At 47.7% G+C, this 22,026-nt stretch overlaps 1 protein-coding gene across 12 annotated transcripts in view; it reads left to right on the top strand.

Moving 5' to 3' along the window:
* The window catches only part of LOC109906505 (adhesion G protein-coupled receptor L3-like), a 346,713-nt gene that overhangs the window by 228,727 nt on the left and 95,960 nt on the right, over positions 1-22,026 (top strand). For 9 of the 12 annotated variants that reach the window (XM_031792020.1, XM_031792013.1, XM_031792022.1 and 6 more), the window contains 3 exons: positions 5,675-5,778; positions 14,699-14,884; positions 19,919-19,957. In XM_031792020.1, coding sequence (XP_031647880.1) covers positions 5,675-5,778; positions 14,699-14,884; positions 19,919-19,957 — 329 coding nt within the window. The remainder of the gene's footprint in view (positions 1-5,674; positions 5,779-14,698; positions 14,885-19,918; positions 19,958-22,026) is intronic. The other 3 variants (XM_031792016.1, XM_031792025.1, XM_031792019.1) reach the window with 1 other exon arrangement.

Below are 22,026 nucleotides of genomic sequence, written 5' to 3'. Positions count from 1 at the left end.
GGAGCTGATCGGAAAAGGATGAGCTTAACCATTCATTCAAAACTTTCTCACAGGACCTGAATTTCTGAATTGAAGTCTTACAATTAACTCAACTAATCCCTTCAGTTTTCCAACCAAAATCTGTCGTCAAACACATTCTGGCGTTGCTTTTCTCAACTCTGTACGGCATATTGAAGTGTGATGGTTGGCACGGCCGAATGTTATTTACAGGTTTGTTGTTTTGTTTGTATGCATTCGCCCCTCCCCCCTCGCCTAATGAGAGACTCGCTGAGAGAGGAGAGCTAAAGATAGCCACACATATGGAACCACGAGGCGGAATCCTCCCCTCCGCTTCCTCACTCCCAGGAAACAATTAGCCTAATTAATTAACACTAAACACAGTTGTGTGTGTGTGCTCTTTAACGAGGGCCAGGCACTTTGTGTTCATGAGGTGCCACTTCACTCGTTTCTTTCTCTACTCCTTTGTCACAGATCAAAAGGAATGGATACCAACATATTAAGATCCAGCATACTATGACATTCTAGACGGTTCTGTGCTTCCAACTTTATGGCAACAGTTTGGGGAAAGCCCTTTCCTGTGTGACGATGCCCCCGTGCACACAGAGTTCCACACAGAAATGCTTTGTCGAGATCGGGTTGGAAGAACTTGACTGGCCTCCACAAAGCCCTGACCTCAACCCCATCGAACAACTTTGGGATGAATTGAAACGCGGACTGGGAGCCAGGCCTAATTGCCCAACATAAGTGCCCGACCTCACTAATGCTCTTGTGGCTGAATGGAAGTCCCTACTGCAATATTCCAACATCTAGTGGAAAGCCTTCCCAGAAGAGTGGAGGCTGTTATAGCAGCAATGTTCCAACATCTAGTGGAAAGCCTTCCTAAAAGATTGGAGGATGTTATAGCAGCAAAGGGGGACCAACTCCATATTAATGCCCATGATTTTGGAATGAGATGTTTGACGAGCAGGTGTCCACATACTTCTGGTCATGCAGTGAAACCAAAAGTAGAGCGTGATACCAAGGACAGATGGAATAGATTATTGTAAATGTATCAATATATTTTAAGTTTTGCGTTGTGACTTGGCCCATACTCATAAAGTCAAAATGCTGATATAGGGTCATTTTTGCTGTTTAGATCATAATGAATAAGATTGTATGGACAAGGGGGTACCTGATCCTAGATCAGCACTTAAGACATTTTTTGAATACGAGCACAGAAATGTTACAACCAGGGGTGGGGACCGTTTTGTCTCTCGCCGCCTTCTCCTCGTTTAACTGGCGACACCATCCCGACGATGGCCGGTGTACAGCAAGATGAGGGACACACAACCACCACCGCTCTGCGTGTCTCTCTTTAAAGCCCACCACACTTCAGACCACTTTTCCGACACGTGGACGGCTTTGAGTTTCCTCAAATCCCTACCACCTCTCTCTCCGTTATTTTCTCTCTCCCCTCTCTCTCCATCTTTTTTTCTCACTCACTCTATCAATCATCCTCACTCCACCTTCCCCCCCCCCCCCCCCCCTCAGGTGGAGGTCTATCTGATAAACCCATCAAACGTAATGCAGTCCAAGAAGGACTAGAAGGAAATGATGTGTCAGTCAAAGTTTAAATCAGTTAATGTTATCAGTCTGTCTCCTCCTCCTCTAGCCCATAGACGTGTACAAATCGAAGACTGGCATTTTTCCTTGACAGAGTCCTGAAGTTAATAGTTTATAAAAATACACAGATTGAATATAAACACTATGAACGCCATAGCCCACATTTGGAACTCAATTTCCTCTCTCTCTGTATCCCTTTACCATAACATGCATCCCAAATGGCGCCCTATTCCCTTTATAGTGCATTACTATAGAGGGAATAGCACCCTAAAGGGAATGGCACCCTAATCCCGTCCCATAGGATTCTTGTTAAAAGTAGTAAAGTAGTGCACTATGTAAGGAATAGAGTGCCATTTGGAACTGCTGTGTACTGTTTTAGGCTGGCTGATAGTGTTGTTGATTAGATGATAAAGACACAATCCCAGTTTATACACAGAGTAAGTAGAAGCTCTGGTGGGGGCGCAGTCCCATTTTTGGCCTGGTTTCAGAGGCCTTGTGTGGCCCAAAAGACACACACACACACACACACACACGTCACTCCACATCCCCGTCAGTAGCAGTCCTCTCCCTCAGGCACCCTTAATTGACCTTTCGTAACGAACTCCAGGATATCTGACTTAATTGGAACACAGTTTGGTGTATTTTTTTGCACGGAGTTCAACCGTCTCACCCGTTTAACACATAAAGAGGTGCTTCAACTCTTAATTACTAGAAACACACACGATCCAGGATACCTCTGTGGGCCCTGAAGTGCTACCACAAAACAATTAGGACTTCATTTAACATGCGGATATGAAACCAGTAGATTCTATTCCTTTGTCATATCCCAATTATATTTATTTGTTGTATGTTATTATTAAAGTGGAACTGACAACATTTTAGAAACATGAAATCTTATTCAAATCGGGTTCATATACATCCCCAGGAAGAATGTGACAGTTTATTTGTTTAAACATTTTTCTGACGAGCGAGGGCGTACATATGGTCATTTTCACGTTTTCATACATTCGTAGAATGTTTGGGATTGACAGAGGAAGGCATCGGTGAACATTCTATAGCAATACAGAGGGGGAAAGCAGCTGTGCTAGACACTGCAGTAAATAAAACCCCATCAAAACATCTGTCTTGTCCAGGACTGGAGTTTACACACATTGAACTTTGACCTGGACTGTGTGTTTACAGGCAGTAGCCTGACTTTAGATTATTAGAACGACTTCGCCAAAAGCCACAAAATGCACCTGAATGGATTTCTGCAAATATGTAAATACCACGGGAGTCCTCTTACATTTGTCAACATAACAGTTCTATTGATCATGAAAGCATCTCTCTCTCTGTTCCCTATGCACATCATCAACAACAAGATAAACGACTGTTAGCCAGAGCGAGATGAGCTCAAATCTGACGAGGGAACAGTAGATAAACCTTCTCAGCTTATAGTTTGCCATCAAAATTTCACTGATAAAAGGATAGGGAATAGTAGCCTGCTTGCCCTTCTGCATCTTGCCTGCCAAAGCATGCTTGTCCCAACCCACATTTTGACGACTGATTTGGAACATTTGACCGATGCCAAATACATTTGATTGACAACTCCGAGATATGCTAACTGTGGATACGAGTCGTTCAAGTTCAGCATAGCTAGCTAGCAAAGTAATTACTGTAATTTCTTGCAAGCTAACCAGATGACCCCTGCGTCTCTAGCTGCAGCCACAGAGAGGTTATTTTCCTGGAACCACTTTCCCAGGGCCCTCACCTCCTCCCGGTAGGCTGTCTCGTCATTGTTGGTAGTCCAACAAATATTGGCATCAGGTTGTAAATCACAGCTGGCCTGGTACATTGTTTGCTGTCTCCATTCGGGATGCACTGATTCAGTTTCAATGACTCAATATTTTGGTCAAAAACGGACGAATGTAACTAAGGCTGGGAATGTCAATACAATCAAACTAGCAAAGGCAATGATCACAAGTCAGTCATAGCATGGCTAATAGGCTAGCTTATCTACTTAGGTAGCTATTTATTTAGCAAGATAAACACAGAGCCTAATGTACTGGGAGGATGTTGTCATTGGACGATGGGTGAGTGGCCGACTCCCCCCACCCCCCCATATCGTTTTTCTGTGGCTGCAGCTAGAGACGCAGGGGTCATCTGGTTAGCTTGCAAGAAATTACAGTAATTACTTTGCTAGCTAGCTATGCTGAACTTGAACGACTCGTATCCACAGTTAGCATATCTCGGAGTTGTCAATCAAATGTATTTGGCATCGGTCAAATGTTCCAAATCAGTCGTCAAAATGTGGGTTGGGACAAGCATGCTTTGGCAGGCAAGATGCAGAAGGGCAAGCAGGCTACTATTCCCTATCCTTTTATCAGTGAAATTTTGATGGCAAACTATAAGCTGAGAAGGTTTATCTACTGTTCCCTCGTCAGATTTGAGCTCATCTCGCTCTGGCTAACAGTCGTTTATCTTGTTGTTGATGATGTGCATAGGGAACAGAGAGAGAGATGCTTTCATGATCAATAGAACTGTTAAGTTGACAAATGTAAGATAACTCCCGTGGTATTTACATATTTGCAGAAATCCATTCAGGTGCATTTTGTGGCTTTTGGCGAAGTCGTTCTAATAATCTAAAGTCAAAACAAAGGGGCTGATCGTGGAGGGAGCACGCCCCTGTCCACATCGACGGGACTGCAGTGGAGAAGGTGGAAAGCTAAAGTTCCTCGGCGTACACATCACTAATGTTCTGAAAAGGTCCACCCACACAGACAGTGTGCTGAAGAAGGTGCAACAGCGCCTCTTCAACCTCAGGATGCTGAAGAAAATTGAAGATCTGGTACGACTGAAAATCTGGTACAACGCTGTTCTTTTTCCTTCACAGAACAGCGCAAACTAACCAGAATATAAAGAGTGGGAGGCCCCCGGTGCACAACTGAGCAAGAGGACAAGTACATTAGAGTGTCTAGTTTGAGAAACAGACGACTCGCAAGTCCTCAGCTGGCAGCTTCGTTAAATAGTACCTGCAAAACACCAGTCTCAATGTCAAGAGTGAAGAAGCGCCTCCGGGTGCTGGCCTTCTAGGCAGAGTTCCTCTGTCCAGTGTCTGTGTTGCTTTGCCCATCTTAATCTTTTCTTTATATTGGCCAGTCTGAGAAATGGCTTTTTCTTTGCAACTCTGCCTCGAAGGCCAGCATCCCAGAGTCGCCTCTTCACTGTTGACATTGAGCCTTTTAAAATGATAAACTTGGATTAGCTAACACAACGTGCCATTGGAACACAGGAGTGATGGTTGCTGATAATGGGCCTCTGTACTCTTATGTGGATATCCCATTAAAAATCAGCCGTTTCCAGCTGCAATAGTCATTTACACTGTATTTCTGATCAATTTGATGTTAATTTAATGGAGAAAAAGGGTGATTTTCTTTCAAAAACATGAACATTTCTAAGTGACCCCAAACTTTTGAATGGTAGTGTACATGTTTGTTAATTCTATTCTTTTACTTTTAGATTTGTGTGTATTGTTGTGAATTGTTAGATACTACTGCACTGTTGGAGCTAGGAACACAAGCATTTCGCTACACCAGCAATGACATCTCCTAAATATGTGTGTGCGTCCAATAGAATGTTATTTTAATGTTGAACTATATTAGTCATGCGTTGAATGACACCCGTCTATTCTGCCAACAATGCCTTAGTCTACGTCGTAGTAATTATCTCCAAACAGAACCTCTTTTCTAAACGTTTTAGCTGGGAATTCAATCTATTTTTTACTGATGTTATGCTTGTCTGTTTCGTGTCTGCAAAGTAGTTTGAAACGCTGTCAGTTCCACTTTAAGGGCAATCGGTTTTAAGGTACGTGGTAGATTAATTCGGATATGAGTAATAGTGACGCTCTGTATCTGTTCACACAGACAAACACCGACAGATTGTATGAGGACGAGAAAAAAAAAGAAGTTATTTATAATAAGGCGAGATGAAAGTTGTTTGGAAACACGTGTCTCACTGTTAGCAGCTTTTTACATATGAATCCCTGTGGTTTTGCTCTATTGCCTCCAACTCTGAGTCTTGTTTTCTTCCACAGGCGTGGCCATGTATCTGTGTATGGGGCCCGAAGGATACTGGGACCCTCAAGGGCCCAACCTTAGCAACTGTACATCCCCGTGGGTCAATGTAATCACCCAGAAGGTAAGGGGGCCCCCCAAGGGGACCAACTCATAGACGCACACTCACACACACACTTCACGCTTGGCAATTCATACTTGTTCACTTTGCAACAATGGAAACCCCCTGAGACTAAGGGAATACTATGCCTATCCTCTACGATCATTGTGCTCCACGGGTTTCCTTTGTCTCTGCTCAGAAGAACGTAATTGGTCAATTAATGTCAAGTCTTCCACTCGCTCCAGGTAAAGGAGAATAGCAGTCGCCACTGTTGCAACCAGAGGTCTTAGAGTACTGTCCTGCCTACTGCATCGAGTTCACAACGGTGGCCAAATACACCCACTACACAATTATGACCCTACCCCCCCATTCTTCCATTTTCTTTAGCCCCAGAGGGGGTGTCTCTCATTCCCCTTCTGTGTTTAAATCTGTAATTGAATCTCCGAGACAGAGGAGATGGCTATTGGGACTGTAGCGGTACCAGTAGCAGTAGCAGCTCTCTCCCTGTTTATGAATTGCATCAGATGTCAAAATGCACTCGCTGAAACTCGCAGGAGCCCGAGGCATGCCAGCAATAACACTTATGATCCACTCCAAACTGGCAAAAGCCCGTTAACCAAACAGCACTTTGTGGTTCTGGATGGAGAACGGGTGGTTGAAAAAAAAAAAAAAAAACTAGTGTGAGGTAGAGAGATCAGGTGGATTCTTTTGTTGTTGCAACGTTTATCTTTTTCGAGTGCAATAAATGTCAACCGTGGGCTGATGTTTTGGTTATTAACTACAGCTCAGTGCCATTCTGTTTAAATCGATATGGAGATGATACCGCTTTATCTTCTCCTTTACCATAGTGTCACTATTTCCTGACTCAAACTCATAGTCCGTTTATAGTGCACATCCTAACTTTCTCACACGCAAAGCAGCACAACGCTTGACACAGTCTCGCCCCTTGTGGGAGTGACTATTGGAAAATGGGTGCATTTCATTTATTATTATTTTTTTTTTACAAAAGTGTTATTCATCTTTATTACGCACATTAGGCATGAGCGATGTGCCTGTCATCCCTCGTTGTCACCGGGGAATTGAAATGAAGATCAACCTATCAGGCATCCCAGAATTCAGTCTGCCCCTTATTTTCACGCCACTGTCCCTGGTTCTTCTCATTAACAGGAAGACTCAGAGAGGGAGACAAGCGAAAGGGTGACTATGAGTGAGGTAGGGAGAGACTGGAAGAGAGATGGAGAGAGTGAGGGGGAGAGAGATGGAGAGAGCGAGGGGGAGAGGGAGAGAGACCAGGATTGAGAGGGACATTGACAGACTTAATTTTTTCTTACTGTGGCCGTAACTCTTTTCATTAAGAGAAAGAGGCTTCTCTACTCTCCATACACTGTCCACACAGGAAGAGGGTTCTCGAAGAAAGGCCAATTAAGCCGGGTGTAATTGGTTCTGCTAATAAACACAGGGGCAGGGATTGCAAGCGATGGCCAAGTAAGTCATGTGAGGCCCTGTGCCGTGGACACCGTAGTCTCCCCCTAATGTGTTGGAGGTCGGGACGAAGGCCTCATCGCGCCGCATTCACATTTTGGGGGTTTGCGTCTCACATGGCACCCTATTCCTTTAATAGTGCACTACTTTTAACCACAGCCCTTTGAGCCTTGGTCAAAAGTAGTGCACGATATAGGGAGTAGGTTGTCATTTGGGGCGCAGTTCCAGACTTAGAATCCAGCAGCGGTTCTGTATGAAATATCAGAGGAAAGGAGTGGATCGAACGAGAACCCAGCGGACTACAAACAGATGTCTGACTTCCACGGATGCCTCGGGCAGGGTTAGACTCCTAAACATAGCCCAAATGCTACGTCCCTTGGTATTCACTGAACCCGAGGCTAATCAAATGTGCACAAAGCTATTAGCATTCCAAAAAGGGAGGACATTAGTAAGAATAGCGGCATGAATACAAATCATACAAATAAATGATCCAAATTTGCCGCCGGTACTGTAAAGTGCTCCAAATCAGATCCAACCTCGCCTCTTCAATGTCCCTGTCCAATTGAATATATCCAGAAGTTTTATTTCTGAGGGCTGTGCTTTAACATTCTGACCCTGGGATCAGTCTGAGTAGATGTTGTTTTCGGAACGGTAGCCCAGTGATCTGCATGTGAAAACATGACCCATTTGATGAATAGAACAGGTGCTTTTTCAAGGCCCTTTTTCAATTGGACGGCCGGGTAGTAGAAACAAAGAGAGCTACAGTACACACAAGTCCGTTTTTATCCTTCATAATCCAATTCAAGATAAATGAAAAGCCTAGAAACGAGACTCCTTTACATCATTAGGCCTCTCTGCTTGGCGGAGTTATACATTGTAATTGAAAAGCCAAGAGACAAGAAACTCCCAAACTACAAAGCGGTTGTTAGTTTGTGGGAAAATGGAGACTCTTCATTAGCAAATTAACAGACTCATCTGTGGCTGAAGAGGATTTTTATTGAATTGTTTCGCCCGGTAAATAAAAATAGGTACACTCTCCAACTAAGTGGTGTACACATAGGCAGTACACCACTTAGAGTTCACCCTAAGGGTTCGTGGTTGTGCTTTGAAAATATTATTTTTCTTCCTCCAAGTATAAAGATGGAGCAATACAATGAGAGAGAGGGGCGTGAGAGAGAGAGGTGTGAGAGAGAGAGGCGTGAGAGAGAGAGAGAGGCGTGAGAGAGAGAGAGAGGCGTGAGAGAGGCGTGAGAGAGAGAGAGGCGTGAGAGAGGCGTGAGAGAGAGAGAGAGGCGTGAGAGAGAGGCGTGAGAGAGAGAGAGGCGTGAGAGAGAGAGAGAGGCGTGAGAGAGAGAGAGAGGCGTGAGAGAGAGAGAGAGGCGTGAGAGAGAGAGAGAGGCGTGAGAGAGAGAGGTGTGAGAGAGAGGCGTGAGAGAGAGAGGCGTGAGAGAGAGGCGTGAGAGAGAGAGAGAGAGAGAGAGAGGCGTGAGAGAGAGGGAGAGCGGCGTGAGAGAGAGAGAGAGCGGCGTGAGAGAGAGAGAGAGCGGCGTGAGAGAGAGAGAGGCGTGAGAGAGAGAGGCGTGAGAGAGAGAGAGAGAGGCGTGAGAGAGAGAGAGAGAGAGGCGTGAGAGAGAGAGGCGTGAGAGAGAGAGGCGTGAGAGAGAGAGAGAGAGAGAGGTGTGAGAGAGAGAGAGGCGTGAGAGAGAGAGAGGCGTGAGAGAGAGAGAGAGGCGTGAGAGAGAGAGAGAGCGAGAGAGAGAGCGTGAGAGAGAGAGAGAGAGGGCGTGAGAGAGAGTAGAGAGGCGTGAGAGAGAGAGAGAGGCGTGAGAGAGAGAGAGAGGCGTGAGAGAGAGAGAGAGGCGTGAGAGAGAGAGGCGTGAGAGAGAGAGAGAGGCGTGAGAGAGAGAGAGAGGCGTGAGAGAGAGAGGCGTGAGAGAGAGAGGCGTGAGAGAGAGAGAGAGGCGTGAGAGAGAGAGGCGTGAGAGAGAGAGAGAGGCGTGAGAGAGAGAGGTGTGAGAGAGAGGCGTGAGAGAGAGAGAGGCGTGAGAGAGAGAGGCGTGAGAGAGAGGCGTGAGAGAGAGAGAGAGGCGTGAGAGAGAGAGCGCGTGAGAGAGAGAGGCGGCGTGAGAGAGAGAGAGGCGTGAGAGAGAGAGGCGTGAGAGAGAGAGAGAGAGGCGTGAGAGAGAGAGAGAGGCGTGAGAGAGAGAGAGAGAGAGGCGTGAGAGAGAGAGAGAGAGAGGCGTGAGAGAGAGAGAGGCGTGAGAGAGAGAGAGAGGCGTGAGAGAGAGAGAGGTGTGAGAGAGGGGCGTGAGAGAGAGAGAGGCATGAGAGAGAGAGGCGTGAGAGAGAGAGAGAGAGGCATGAGAGAGAGGCGGGAGAGAGAGAGAGAGAGGCACGGGGGAGAGAGAGAGAGAAAGGCACGGGGGAGAGAGAGAGAGAGAGGCACGGGGGAGAGAGAGAGAGAGAGGCACGGGGGAGAGAGAGAGAAAGGCACGGGGGAGAGAGAGAGAGAGAGAGGCACGGGGGAGAGAGAGAGAGGCACGGGGGAGAGAGAGAGAGGCACGGGGGAGAGAGAGAGAGAGGCACGGGGGAGAGAGAGAGAGAGGCACGGGGGAGGGAGAGAGAGAGAGGCACGGGGGAGGGAGAGAGAGAGAGGCACGGAGGAGGGAGAGAGAGAGAGGCACGGGGGAGGGAGAGAGAGAGAGGCACGGGAGAGAGAGAGAGGGAGGCGAGAGAGAGAGAGAGAGAAGCTCTGTCGAACACTGGGTCTGTACATAGTCAAACCAGAAATAACAGATCATGAAAAAGGGTTTGATAATGATTGCAAAAATCTAAGAAAGTCAGTCTTTTTGTCTTTCATACCATGTCATGTGTCTTCTCAGTCATGTTGCCACTGGGGCATGATTGCTTTAATGTATTGTTGTTCTCATCAATATTGTTGTAGTTGTTGTTAATGGTAATCCCATGTCCACTACTACTATTATTATTGCTGTTGGTCCCACCATTTAGTTATATATATATATATATATATATATATGGAAAAGTAGTATATATATATGACAATGTAAGTAATAATGAACTTGCCATGTCAATAAAGTGAATTGAATTGAGAGAGGGGCATGAGAGAGGGGCATAAGAGAGAAAGGGGCATAAGACAGAAAGGGGCATAAGAGAGGGAGGGAGGGGCATAAGAGAGGGAGAAAGGGGCATAAGAGAGGGAGAAAGGGGCATAAGAGAGGGAGGGAGGGGCATAAGAGAGGGAGAAAGGGGCATAAGAGAGGGAGAAAGGGGCATAAGAGAGGGAGAAAGGGGCATAAGAGAGGGAGAAAGGGGCATAAGAGAGGGAGAAAGGGGCATGAGGGAGGGAGGGGCATAAGAGAGGGAGAAAGGGGCATAAGAGAGGGAGAAAGGGGCATAAGAGAGGGAGAGAGGGGCATAAGAGAGAAAGGGGCATAAGACAGAAAGGGGCATAAGAGAGAAAGGGGCATAAGAGAGGGAGGGAGGGAGGGAGGGGCATAAGAGAGGGAGAAAGGGGCATAAGAGAGGGAGGGAGGGGCATAAGAGAGGGAGAAAGGGGCATAAGAGAGGGAGAAAGGGGCATAAGAGAGGGAGAAAGGGGCATAAGAGAGGGAGAAAGGGGCATAAGAGAGGGAGAAAGGGGCATAAGAGAGGGAGAAAGGGGCATGAGGGAGGGAGGGGCATAAGAGAGGGAGAAAGGGGCATAAGAGAGGGAGAAAGGGGCATAAGAGAGGGAGAAAGGGGCATAAGAGAGGGAGAAAGGGGCATAAGAGAGGGAGAAAGGGGCATAAGAGAGGGAGAAAGGGGCATAAGAGAGGGAGAAAGGGGCATGAGGGAGGGAGGGGCATAAGAGAGGGAGAAAGGGGCATAAGAGAGGGAGAAAGGGGCATAAGAGAGGGAGAAAGGGGCATAAGAGAGGGAGGGAGGGAGGGGCATAAGAGAGGGAGGGAGGGGCATGAGAGGGGGAGGGGCATGAGAGGGGGAGGGATGGGCATGAGAGAGAGAGGGAGGGGCTTAAGACCGGGAGAGGGAGGGAGGGAGGGAGGGGCATGCGAGAGGGAGGGAGGGGCATGCGAGAGAGAGAGGCATAAGAGAGAGAGAGGGGCATGAGAGAGAGGGGCATGAGAAGGAGAGAGAGAGGCATGAGAGGGAGAGGGAGAGAGAGAGAGGCATGAGAGCGAGAGAGAGAGGTATGAGAGAGAGAGGCGTGAGAGCGTGAGAGAGAGAGGCGTGAGAGGCGTGAGAGAGAGGCGTGAGAGGCGTGAGAGAGAGGCATGAGAGAGGCGTGAGAGCGAGAGAGAGAGAGAGGCATGAGCGAGAGAGGCATGAGCGAGAGAGAGAGAGGGAGAGAGAGAGAGGCATGAGAGCGAGAGAGAGAGGCATGAGAGAGAGAGGCGTGAGAGCGAGAAAGAGAGAGGCGTGAGAGAGAGGCATGAGAGAGGCGTGAGAGCGTGCGAGAGAGAGGCGTGAGAGCGAGACAGGCATGAGGCGAGGGAGAGGCGTGAGAGATACGCGTGAGACATGCGTGGGAGAGGTGTGAGAGATGCGCGGGAGAGGCGTGAGAGAGGCGTGAGAGATACGCGTGAGACATGTGTGAGAGATGCGCGAGAGAGGCGCGAGAGAGACGTGAGAGATGCGCAAGAGAGAGAGGCGTGAGAGAGAGGGGCATGAGAGGGAGTGAGGGGCATGAGAGGGAGTGAGGGGCATGAGAGAGAGAGAGGCATGAGAGAGAGAGAGAGAGAGGCATGAGCGAGAGAGGCGTGAGAGCGCGAGAGAGAGAGAGGCGTGAGAGCGCGAGAGAGAGGCGTGAGAGCGAGAAAGAGAGAGACGTGAGAGCGCGTGAGAGAGTGGCATGAGAGAGGCGTGAGAGCGCGAGAGAGGCGTGAGAGAGACATGAGAGGCGTGAGAGCGCGCGCGAGAGAGAGAGGCGTGAGAGCGAGACAGGCATGAGGCGAGGGAGAGGCGTGAGAGATACGCGTGAGAGTTGTGAGAGGGAGACAGGGGCATGAGAGAGGGAGACAGGGGCATGCGGGGGGGGAGAGAGGGGCATGTGGGGGGGAGAGAGGGGCATGAGAGAGGGAGGGAGGTGCATGAGAGAGGGAGGGAGAGTCATGAGAGAGGGAGGGAGGGGCATGCGAGGGGGAGGGATGGGCATGAGAGAGGGAGGGAGGGGCATGAGAGAGGGAGGGAGGGGCATAAGACCGGGAGAGGGAGGGAGGGGCATGCGAGAGGGAGGGAGGGGCATGCGAGAGAGAGGCATAAGAGAGAGAGAGGGGCATGAGATGGAGGGAGAGAGAGAGAGAGAGGCATGAGCGAGAGAGAGAGAGGCATGAGAGGGAGAGAGAGAGGCATGAGAGCGAGAGAGAGAGAGGCATGAGAGAGAGAGGCGTGAGAGCCCAAGAGAGAGAGGCGTGAGAGTGCGAAAGAGAGAGGCGTGAGAGAGAGGCGTGAGAGAGAGGCATGAGAGAGAGAGAGGCATGAGCGAGAGAGGCATGAGCGAGAGAGAGAGATGCATGAGAGAGAGGCATGAGAGAGAGAGAGGCATGAGAGAGAGAGAGGCATGAGAGAGGCGTGAGAGAGCGAGAGAGAGAGACGTGAGAGCGCGAAAGAGAGAGGCGAGAGAGACATGAGAGGCGTGAGAGTGTGCGAGAGAGAGGCGTGAGAGTGAGACAGGCATGAGGCGAGGGAGAGGCGTGAGAGATGCGCGGGAGAGGCGTGAGAGATACGCGTGAGAGAGAGGCGTGAGAGAGAGGGGCATGAGAGAGAGAGGGGGGCATGAGAGGGAGTGAGGGGCATGAGAGAGAGAGAGGCATGAGCGAGAGAGGCATGAGCGAGAGAGAGAGAGAGGCGTGAGAGCGCGAGAGAGAGGCGTGAGAGCGAGAAAGAGAGAGACGTGAGAGCGCGTGAGAGAGAGGCGTGAGAGCGAGATAGACGTGAGAGCGAGATAGACGTGAGAGCGCGAGAGAGAGGCGTGAGAGAGACATGAGAGGCGTGAGAGCGCGCGAGAGAGAGAGAGGCGTGAGAGCGAGACAGGCATGAGGTGAGAGAGAGGCGTGAGAGATACGTGTGAGAGATGCGCGGGAGAGGTGTGAGAGAGGCGTGAGAGAGGCGCGAGAGAGGCGCGAGAGAGGCGCGAGAGAGGCGCGAGAGATGCGCGAGAGATGCGCGAGAGAGAGAGTGAGAGAGAGGCGCGAGAGAGAGAGAGGCGTGAGAGAGAGGCATGAGAGGCGTGAGAGTGCGCGAGAGAGAGAGGCGTGAGAGCGAGACAGGCATGAGGCCAGGGAGAGGTGTGAGAGATGCGCGGGAGAGGTGTGAGAGATGCACGGGAGATGCGTGGGAGAGTTGTGAGAGATGCGTGGGAGAGGCGTGAGAGATGCGCGGGAGAGGCGTGAGAGATGTGTGAGAGATGCGCGGGAGAGGGTTGAGAGGTGTGAGAGATGCGCGGGAGAGGCGTGAGAGATGTGCGGGAGAGGTGAGAGCGCGTGAGAGATGCGTGAGAGATGTGCGGGAGGGGCGTGAGAGATGCGCGGGAGAGGCGTGAGAGATGCGTGAGAGATGCGTGAGAGATGTGCGGGAGGGGCGTGAGAGATGCGCGAGAGAGAGAGTTGGAGGTGGAATTATTGAGGATAATGGAATTATATAAAAACATAAAGGAAAAAGGCATTTTTCATGGCTTTAGACCGCTGGAGGGAAATAGACTGGAATGATCGTTGCTGTTCCCCCCCCCCTCCCCCTCCCCCCCAAAGACCTCACCAAAGCACAGCACGTCAGACAGATAGGTTCATGCTGCTGATAGACTCTCAGGGGAGAAGTCTGTCGATACTCTGTTGTTCCGGTGTGCATTCACCTATAAAATTCCAGGCGCTGGTGGTTTAATCAGAAAATCTGCGCATGCTAAACAACATTATTTTCTAACAGTTTGTATAATGCCATTTGTCACGGTTGAAATGTGTATGCTGAAAAGGATTAGTCCAAGGCGGAGTTTGTGTTTGGATGAAGGGAGACGGATGACTTCTCTCCTGATGTAACAGTGTTCGACTGGAATTGATTTGATTCTAGCTACTTTAAGTAGAATGAGAGAGAGTTTACACTGGTCATTCAGTAACATTGGATGGGATATTGAATACTCATATCAATGAACCAATCATATAACTCACTAACACACCGGACAATTTTTTTTCTCCTTGAGGACTCCAAGGGAAAAGTTATTTGCCAAATATTGATAATTCTGCACAAAACCCCCAATCTCGACAAGCCCACTGGGCTCAAGTTTGACCAGCTGATTTGATATTTGCCTAATCTGCCCTACGGCCCGTCCTTTTCTGGTTCTACTACAGCCACATAGCATGATGGTCAGTTGTTAATTGCATACTATGTGCGTGTCAATGAGTATCTGTATGCAACCATGCATGGTTCATTTGTGTGTATATTGTGGTTTTGCCAGCTCAAAGCCGGAGAGACTGCAGCCATCATTGCCAGGGAGCTGTCGGAGCAAACCAAGAGTAACCTTCAGGCGGGGGACATCACCTACACAGTCAAAGCCATGGGTCAGCTTGTGGACCTACTCGACGTGCAGCTTAGGAACCTTACCCCTGGAGGCAAAGATAGCGCAGCCCGCAGCCTCAACAAGGTATGTGTCTGGGGAAAAGCAATGGCTGTGTGCCAATACTCATTAATGATTTCCTCTCCTCGTCTCCTTCCCTAGGTGACTACTGATCTTGACGGGTGAGAGCAACATAACCAGTGGGCTTTCCAGCCTTCTGCCTTGGTTATCCACATTGCTCAGATCAGTGGTCACCAAGGACACAAGATGAAGGAAGGAGGATATACACGAGAATATATTCATAGGTCGAAGAAAGAACTGACTTCACTCAACTTTCTCAACCTGTAGTTAGCACGTGTTTCCTTCCTCTGAAACTTGTATTTCCCCACCAGCCTGACAAGGCCTTCACACCAGGCAAACCTGAACAGTAGGCATTGTTTTAATGATCTGCGCTCCGGCCCCATACCGAATGATAACCTGCATTATTTCTCACGTGTAGCAGTCTGCTGCTGCTCAAGGAAAAGAACCAACAGCCAGCCAAATGTGGGTGGGTGGGGGGGGGGTATTTTGAAGCCTTGCCTCGTAGGCTGTACTGCTTTACAACACCAACGTCGGTTGTGGCAATCACTAATTATACCGGCAGACGCATGGATAGGATTATTCCAAACTAGGCAGATTAAAAAATAAATCTATCAATTACGGGGTTGTACGTCTAAAATGGTGCTCATGCCGCTTGTTTCCTTCGAGACAGAGGAAATGTATTAGATATTGCTGTTTGTCGCCTCAAACTAATGCAATTATTCCCCGAATTCACAGTTGGGTACACCTAGGGCCACTCGGGCAAGGTGAGATAAAAATAATACATTATGTCTGTCGAAGCAACCAACGGAAAAGCAAACATCGGTAAAATTCAAAATGTCAGCCGTTAATTTGTTTGAGCAGCTTCACTTGTAGTGGAACACGAACACCTGTTTCCCAATAGCTTTTCTTCGCCGACTTCATTTCATCGCCGCATGCAGCCAGATGTCTCCTTTGAGGTTTTAGTGTTGCTCCCTCCATTGGAGAGCAGGACGATAATGATAGCCAACGGGCCGAGGAGAAAAACATGGCGTCTTGCACTTGTGGTCACCTCATCGACGGCTTTTACGAGGTAGACCTTTTGAAAAAAAAAAAATGAAGAACAGGTCAAATTCAAGTAACGCTTTAGAGGAGAGTAACCTTTTCGTTTTTTTGCCGTCACATTATCCTGAAACTGAGGGCGATGCGCTGTGAATATATTTAGAAACAAACAATAGCCTTGCGTCTTCTCTTTATGACGATACCCCTAAAAAGATACTAGTAAAAGCAGTGCAGCTCAAATGGGGAAGGAATGCTACATTTAGCTCTGATAAATACTCTTAACTATCTAGCACATCAAGGAAATGCTAAATTCTCCCCTAGCACTCTCTCTGTACTATTCAAGGTTGTCCTCTCCGCTCTGTCCTCCATCCTTTCCCCTTTAATCCATGGTGACTTACTGTAGCAGCCCCTAGCGCCATGCTCCCTCCCTCCCTCCCTCCCATTTCTCTGTCTCGCGCGCGTGTGTTTACCTCGGAGCTCAATCATTTTTGACACAATCTGCTAAGAGCTAACGCAATGAAAGATTCCTTTGATAGCAAGCACAAAGTCTCTCTGCCGGCAGACAAAGAGCCGATTGAGTTGGTAAACGCCATGATACGTACCACTTTCATGACCGAAGGGCCATGTTGAAGGCGCTAACAGGACCACTTCCAGGAAAGTGGGCTGACTGTAATGCTAGAGTCCTCCTTTAGGAGGAAGACGGCACTCACCTCAGACAATCAGGAGTGCATTAGCATTTCTTCAAAGCTACGCGCTAGGCTAGGCTAACAGAATTAGGTCTCTGTTTATGTATTCTGTTCCCAGCCCAGTGTTACGCGCTAGGCTAGGCTAACAGAATAGGTCTCTGTTTATGTATTCTGTTCCCAGTGTTGCGCGCTAGGCTAACAGAATAGGCCTCTGTTTATGTATTCTGTTCCCAGCCCAGTGTTGCGCGCTAGGCTTACAGAATAGGCCTCTGTTTATGTATTCTGTTCCCAGCCCAGTGTTACGCGCTAGGCTAACAGAATAGGCCTCTGTTTATGTATTCTGTTCCCAGCCCAGTGTTGCGCATTAGGCTAAGCTAACAGAATTAGATCTCTGTTTATGTATTCTGTTCCCAGCCCAGTGTTGCGCGCTAGGCTAACAGAATAGGCCTCTGTTTATGTATTCTGTTCCCAGCCCAGTGTTGCCCGCTAGGCTAACAGAATAGGCCTCTGTTTATGTATTCTGTTCCCAGCCCAGTGTTACGCGCTAGGCTAACAGAATAGGCCTCTGTTTATGTATTCTGTTCCCAGCCCAGTGTTGCGCGTTAGGCTAGGCTAACAGAATTAGATCTCTGTTTATGTATTCTGTTCCCAGCCCAGTGTTGCGCGCTAGGCTAACAGAATAGGCCTCTGTTTATGTATTCTGTTCCCAGCCCAGTGTTGCCCGCTAGGCTAACATAATTAGATCTCTGTTTATGTATTCTGTTCCCAGCCCAGTGTTGCGCGCTAGGCTAACAGAATAGGCCTCTGTTTATGTATTCTGTTCCCAGCCCAGTGTTACGCGCTAGGCTAACAGAATAGGCCTCTGTTTATGTATTCTGTTCCCAGCCCAGTGTTACGCGCTAGGCTAACAGAATAGGCCTCTGTTTATGTATTCTGTTCCCAGCCCAGTGTTGCGCGTTAGGCTAGGCTAACAGAATTAGATCTCTGTTTATGTATTCTGTTCCCAGCCCAGTGTTGCGCGCTAGGCTAACAGAATAGGCCTCTGTTTATGTATTCTGTTCCCAGCCCAGTGTTGCCCGCTAGGCTAACATAATTAGATCTCTGTTTATGTATTCTGTTCCCAGCCCAGTGTTGTGCGCTAGGCTAACAGAATAGGCCTCTGTTTATGTATTCTGTTCCCAGCCCAGTGTTACGCGCTAGGCTAACAGAATAGGCCTCTGTTTATGTATTCTGTTCCCAGCCCAGTGTTGCCCGCTAGGCTAACATAATTAGATCTCTGTTTATGTATTCTGTTCCCAGCCCAGTGTTGCGCGCTAGGCTAACAGAATAGGCCTCTGTTTATGTATTCTGTTCCCAGCCCAGTGTTGCGTGCTAGGCTAGGCTAACAGAATAGGCCTCTGTTTATGTATTCTGTTCCCAGCCCAGTGTTGCGCGCTAGGCTAACAGAATAGGCCTCTGTTTATGTATTCTGTTCCCAGCCCAGTGTTGCGCGCTAGGCTAACAGAATAGGCCTCTGTTTATGTATTCTGTTCCCAGCCCAGTGTTGCGTGCTAGGCTAGGCTAACAGAATAGGCCTCTGTTTATGTATTCTGTTCCCAGCCCAGTGTTGCGCGCTAGGCTAACAGAATAGGCCTCTGTTTATGTATTCTGTTCCCAGCCCAGTGTTGCGTGCTAGGCTAACAGAATAGGCCTCTGTTTATGTATTCTGTTCCCAGCCCAGTGTTGCCCGCTAGGCTAACAGAATAGGCCTCTGTTTATGTATTCTGTTCTCAACCCAGTGTTACGCGCTAGGCTAACAGAATAGGTCTCTGTTTATATCTAGTGTTCTCCAAATCCAGGCAACTAGCAGACTTCCTTTATTTCAGATGGTATAATTCCAATTGGGGACACATGAGCGGTTATGTAGCCTAGCCATGTTTTAGTTCTCCAGTGCTACTTTGAAATCTCAACCTACTGGATTGACCCGCTAACATCAGTCCCAGGTATGCCACATTTCAGGTTTAGCCCTACTCCTGCAGTGACGAGGTCTCCAGGTTAAATAATTCCTCTTTAGTTCCTTTCTCTCCACCTACTCGCAGGAACAAGTGGTAACCTTGAAACTCCAACTTGAAAGCGGAGCTACGTCTCAGCCCCAATCCCCAGATGGACCGTGTGTCTCGTTTCAGTGCTAATTAAGACTGATTCTTTGTGATGTTTTCTATGAGAGGGAATAATTAATGTGCATGCCGTTTTTTCACACAGTTTATATAAAATGAGAATGTCTTAATTAGCCAAGGTCGAGAGGTGACATTTTGTTCAGCGTTTTTTATTTTTTTACACAAATCAACTGTACTAGTTTGGGCTTGGACCATCTTGATTACTGTCCGGTAATATGGTCAAGTGCAGCAAAGAGAGACCTAGCAAAGCTGGAGCTGGCTCAAAACAGAGCAGCACGGCCTTAACTGCACATACACAACTAACCTACACAACCTACATGGCAGTCTTTCCTGGTTGAGGGCTGACGTAAGATGAACTGCTTCTCTTCTAGTTTTTATGAGGGGTATTACTGTAATAAAATTCCAGGTTATCTGCGTAATCAAATAACATTCAGCTCAGACACCCATACATACCCCACAAGACATGCCACCAGGGGTCTCTTCAGCCACCCATACATACCCCACAAGACATGCCACCAGGGGTCTCTTCAGACACCCATACATACCCCACAAGATATGCCACCAGGGGTCTCTTCAGACACCCATACAGACACCCATACATACCCCACAAGACATGCCACCAGGGGTCTCTTCAGACACCCATACATACCCCACAAGACATGCCACCAGGGGTCTCTTCAGACACCCATACATACCCCACAAGACATGCCACCAGGGGTCTCTTCACAGACCCCAAATCCAAAACAAATTCATGGCAACGCAGAGTATCATACAGAGACATGGTCGCATTTTTTATGTTTATTTAGTTTATTTGATTTAACCTCTAACCAGGCAAGGCAACTCCCGTCTTCAATTACTCAAGCAAACAGCAAAATGACCTTATTTGTTTTTGTTTGTATTATTATATTTATTTGTTGTGTTTGTTTGTTTATTGTTGTGCATTTAATGTGACTGTCCTCGTGCATCAGTGTTTTGTTACTTGTCGTGTTTTTTGTGGACCCCAGGAAGAAGAGCTGCTGCCTCTGAAAAAGCTCATGGGGACCCATATAAACAAATGAAATGATGCATTTCTTTTCTCTCCATCCACACTGTAAACCATGCTAATGGAAGTTGTATGTGTCTACCTTTTGCTAACTGTAACATGTTTTGGTGGTTTGCAGCTGCAGAAAAGAGAGCGCTCATGTAGGATTTACGTGCAGGTATTTTGACTCTTGTCTTTCACCCAGCATCCTCCTACCCAACCCATTGAAATGTTTCTGTTTTGGTGTAAGCATGATTGTGACTTGTTGTCGCACCCTAACGTCATGCTTTGTGCTAGTGAATATTCCTGCCTGTGGAGGCATTTGTTGCTCAATGTGAGTCTGCTAAGTAAACTTTGACCTCATTAAATTGTATTTAAAAAAATTGGAGCCATTTATAACACTTAGTTTGGCTATGTTTTGGTCGGGATGCAACTATTGCTAGTTAACGTTTTTGATCCACAGGTCAAATTTTGGGGTCCTCACTTTCTCACCCACATCCTCACCCACATCCTGATGCCCTAATTCTAACGACAACCCCCAGCCCTGCAACCAATTCAACACTCCTTCCCAGCATGCTTTGCCTCTTAATGCTGTTTTCATACCCCATGTGTTGGTGTTGTGATGGCTTTTGAAGGAAGAAACTATATACATATGTAATGCATATGATGTGATAATAACATTGATTGCTCATGGATTTCACATGAACATTGGTTGGTCATGGATTTCACATGGACATTGGTTGCTCATGGATTTCACATGAACATTGGTTGCTCATGGATTTCACATGGACATTGGTTGCTCATGGATTTCACATGGACATTGTATGCTCATGGATTTCACATGGACATTGGTTGCTCATGGATTTCACATGGACATTGGTTGCTCATGGATTTCACATGAACATTGATTGCTCATGGATTTCACATGGACATTGGTTGCTCATGGATTTCACATGGACATTGGTTGCTCATGGATTTCACATGGACATTGGTTGCTCATGGATTTCACATGGACATTGGTTGCTCATGGATTTCACATGAACATTGGTTGCTCATGGATTTCACATGGACATTGGTTGGTCATGGATTTCACATGGACATTGGTTGTTCATGGAATTCACATGGACATTGGTTGCTCATGGATTTCACATGGACATTGGTTGCTCATGGATTTCACATGGACATTGGTTGCTCATGGATTTCACATGGACATTGATTGGTCATGGATTTCACATGGACATTGGTTGGTCATGGATTTCACATGAACATTGGTTGGTCATGGATTTCACATGGACATTGGTTGGTCATGGATTTCACATGGACATTGGTTGGTCATGGATTTCACATGAACATTGGTTGGTCATGGTTGGATAGGTTATGCTCTGGATATGTATGTTAAACAAGATATCATGTTTTTGCTTGAAGGAAATGTCAAGCTGGCGATACCAATGACATCACCAGAGATGTGTGCCAACGATCACATGATGATGTAATGGTAGCATATATTCACAGCTGTGAAACGATTAGTACATTGTAATAACCTTCACTGGCTATGCAGTTCCTCAACACTACCATCAAGTAAGTTGACTCTTAAGATTTTCCATAGGACATCCAGGCATTTAAATCCCCCACCGACTTCCACGGTCAACACCCGAAAGTGACCTCATTTAAACCTGGAGTCAAAACCCACCCTCCACCAGAACTTCCCTGACAGGCAAGACTCATATAGGGGGGGGAGGGACTCTTCCTGATGCATTATGCATTTGTGTCCCAATTTGTAGGGACTATTTCTTGAGCTCCAGTGTGGAGTTGATATCCAGGCTTGTCAATAAAATGACATGAATATCGGCTCTGCCTTGAAAAGAGCTGCTGAATGAGTTGGCATGCACGCACGCTTCCCCCCCCCACAGATGGTTCCTATAGCTTCCAGATGTTCTACGTATCTGTGGTGGCGTCACATCTGTTAGGCGACATGCATTGGTTGTTTCAAATCCTCTGAGTTGTGTCTGAAGTCACTTCAATATGTAATGGTTTTATTGTGCGTTTTCCACCGGATGAAGTGTGTGTGTGTGTGTGTGTGTGTGTGTGACACAGCGTATGGCTATGTATAAATGTGTGTGTGTGTGTGTGTGTGACACAGCGTATGGCTAAGTATAAGTGTGTGTGTGTGTGTGTGTGTGTGTGTGTGTGTGTGACACAGAGTATGGCTATGTATAAGTGTGTGTGTGTGTGTGTGTGTGTGTGTGT

The sequence above is a fragment of the Oncorhynchus kisutch genome, linkage group LG16 (assembly GCF_002021735.2).
Source record: "Oncorhynchus kisutch isolate 150728-3 linkage group LG16, Okis_V2, whole genome shotgun sequence".
NCBI classification, from domain to species: domain Eukaryota; kingdom Metazoa; phylum Chordata; class Actinopteri; order Salmoniformes; family Salmonidae; genus Oncorhynchus; species Oncorhynchus kisutch.
Note: the sequence above shows the minus strand (reverse complement) of the source record. Positions and strands in the feature narration are given on the sequence as shown.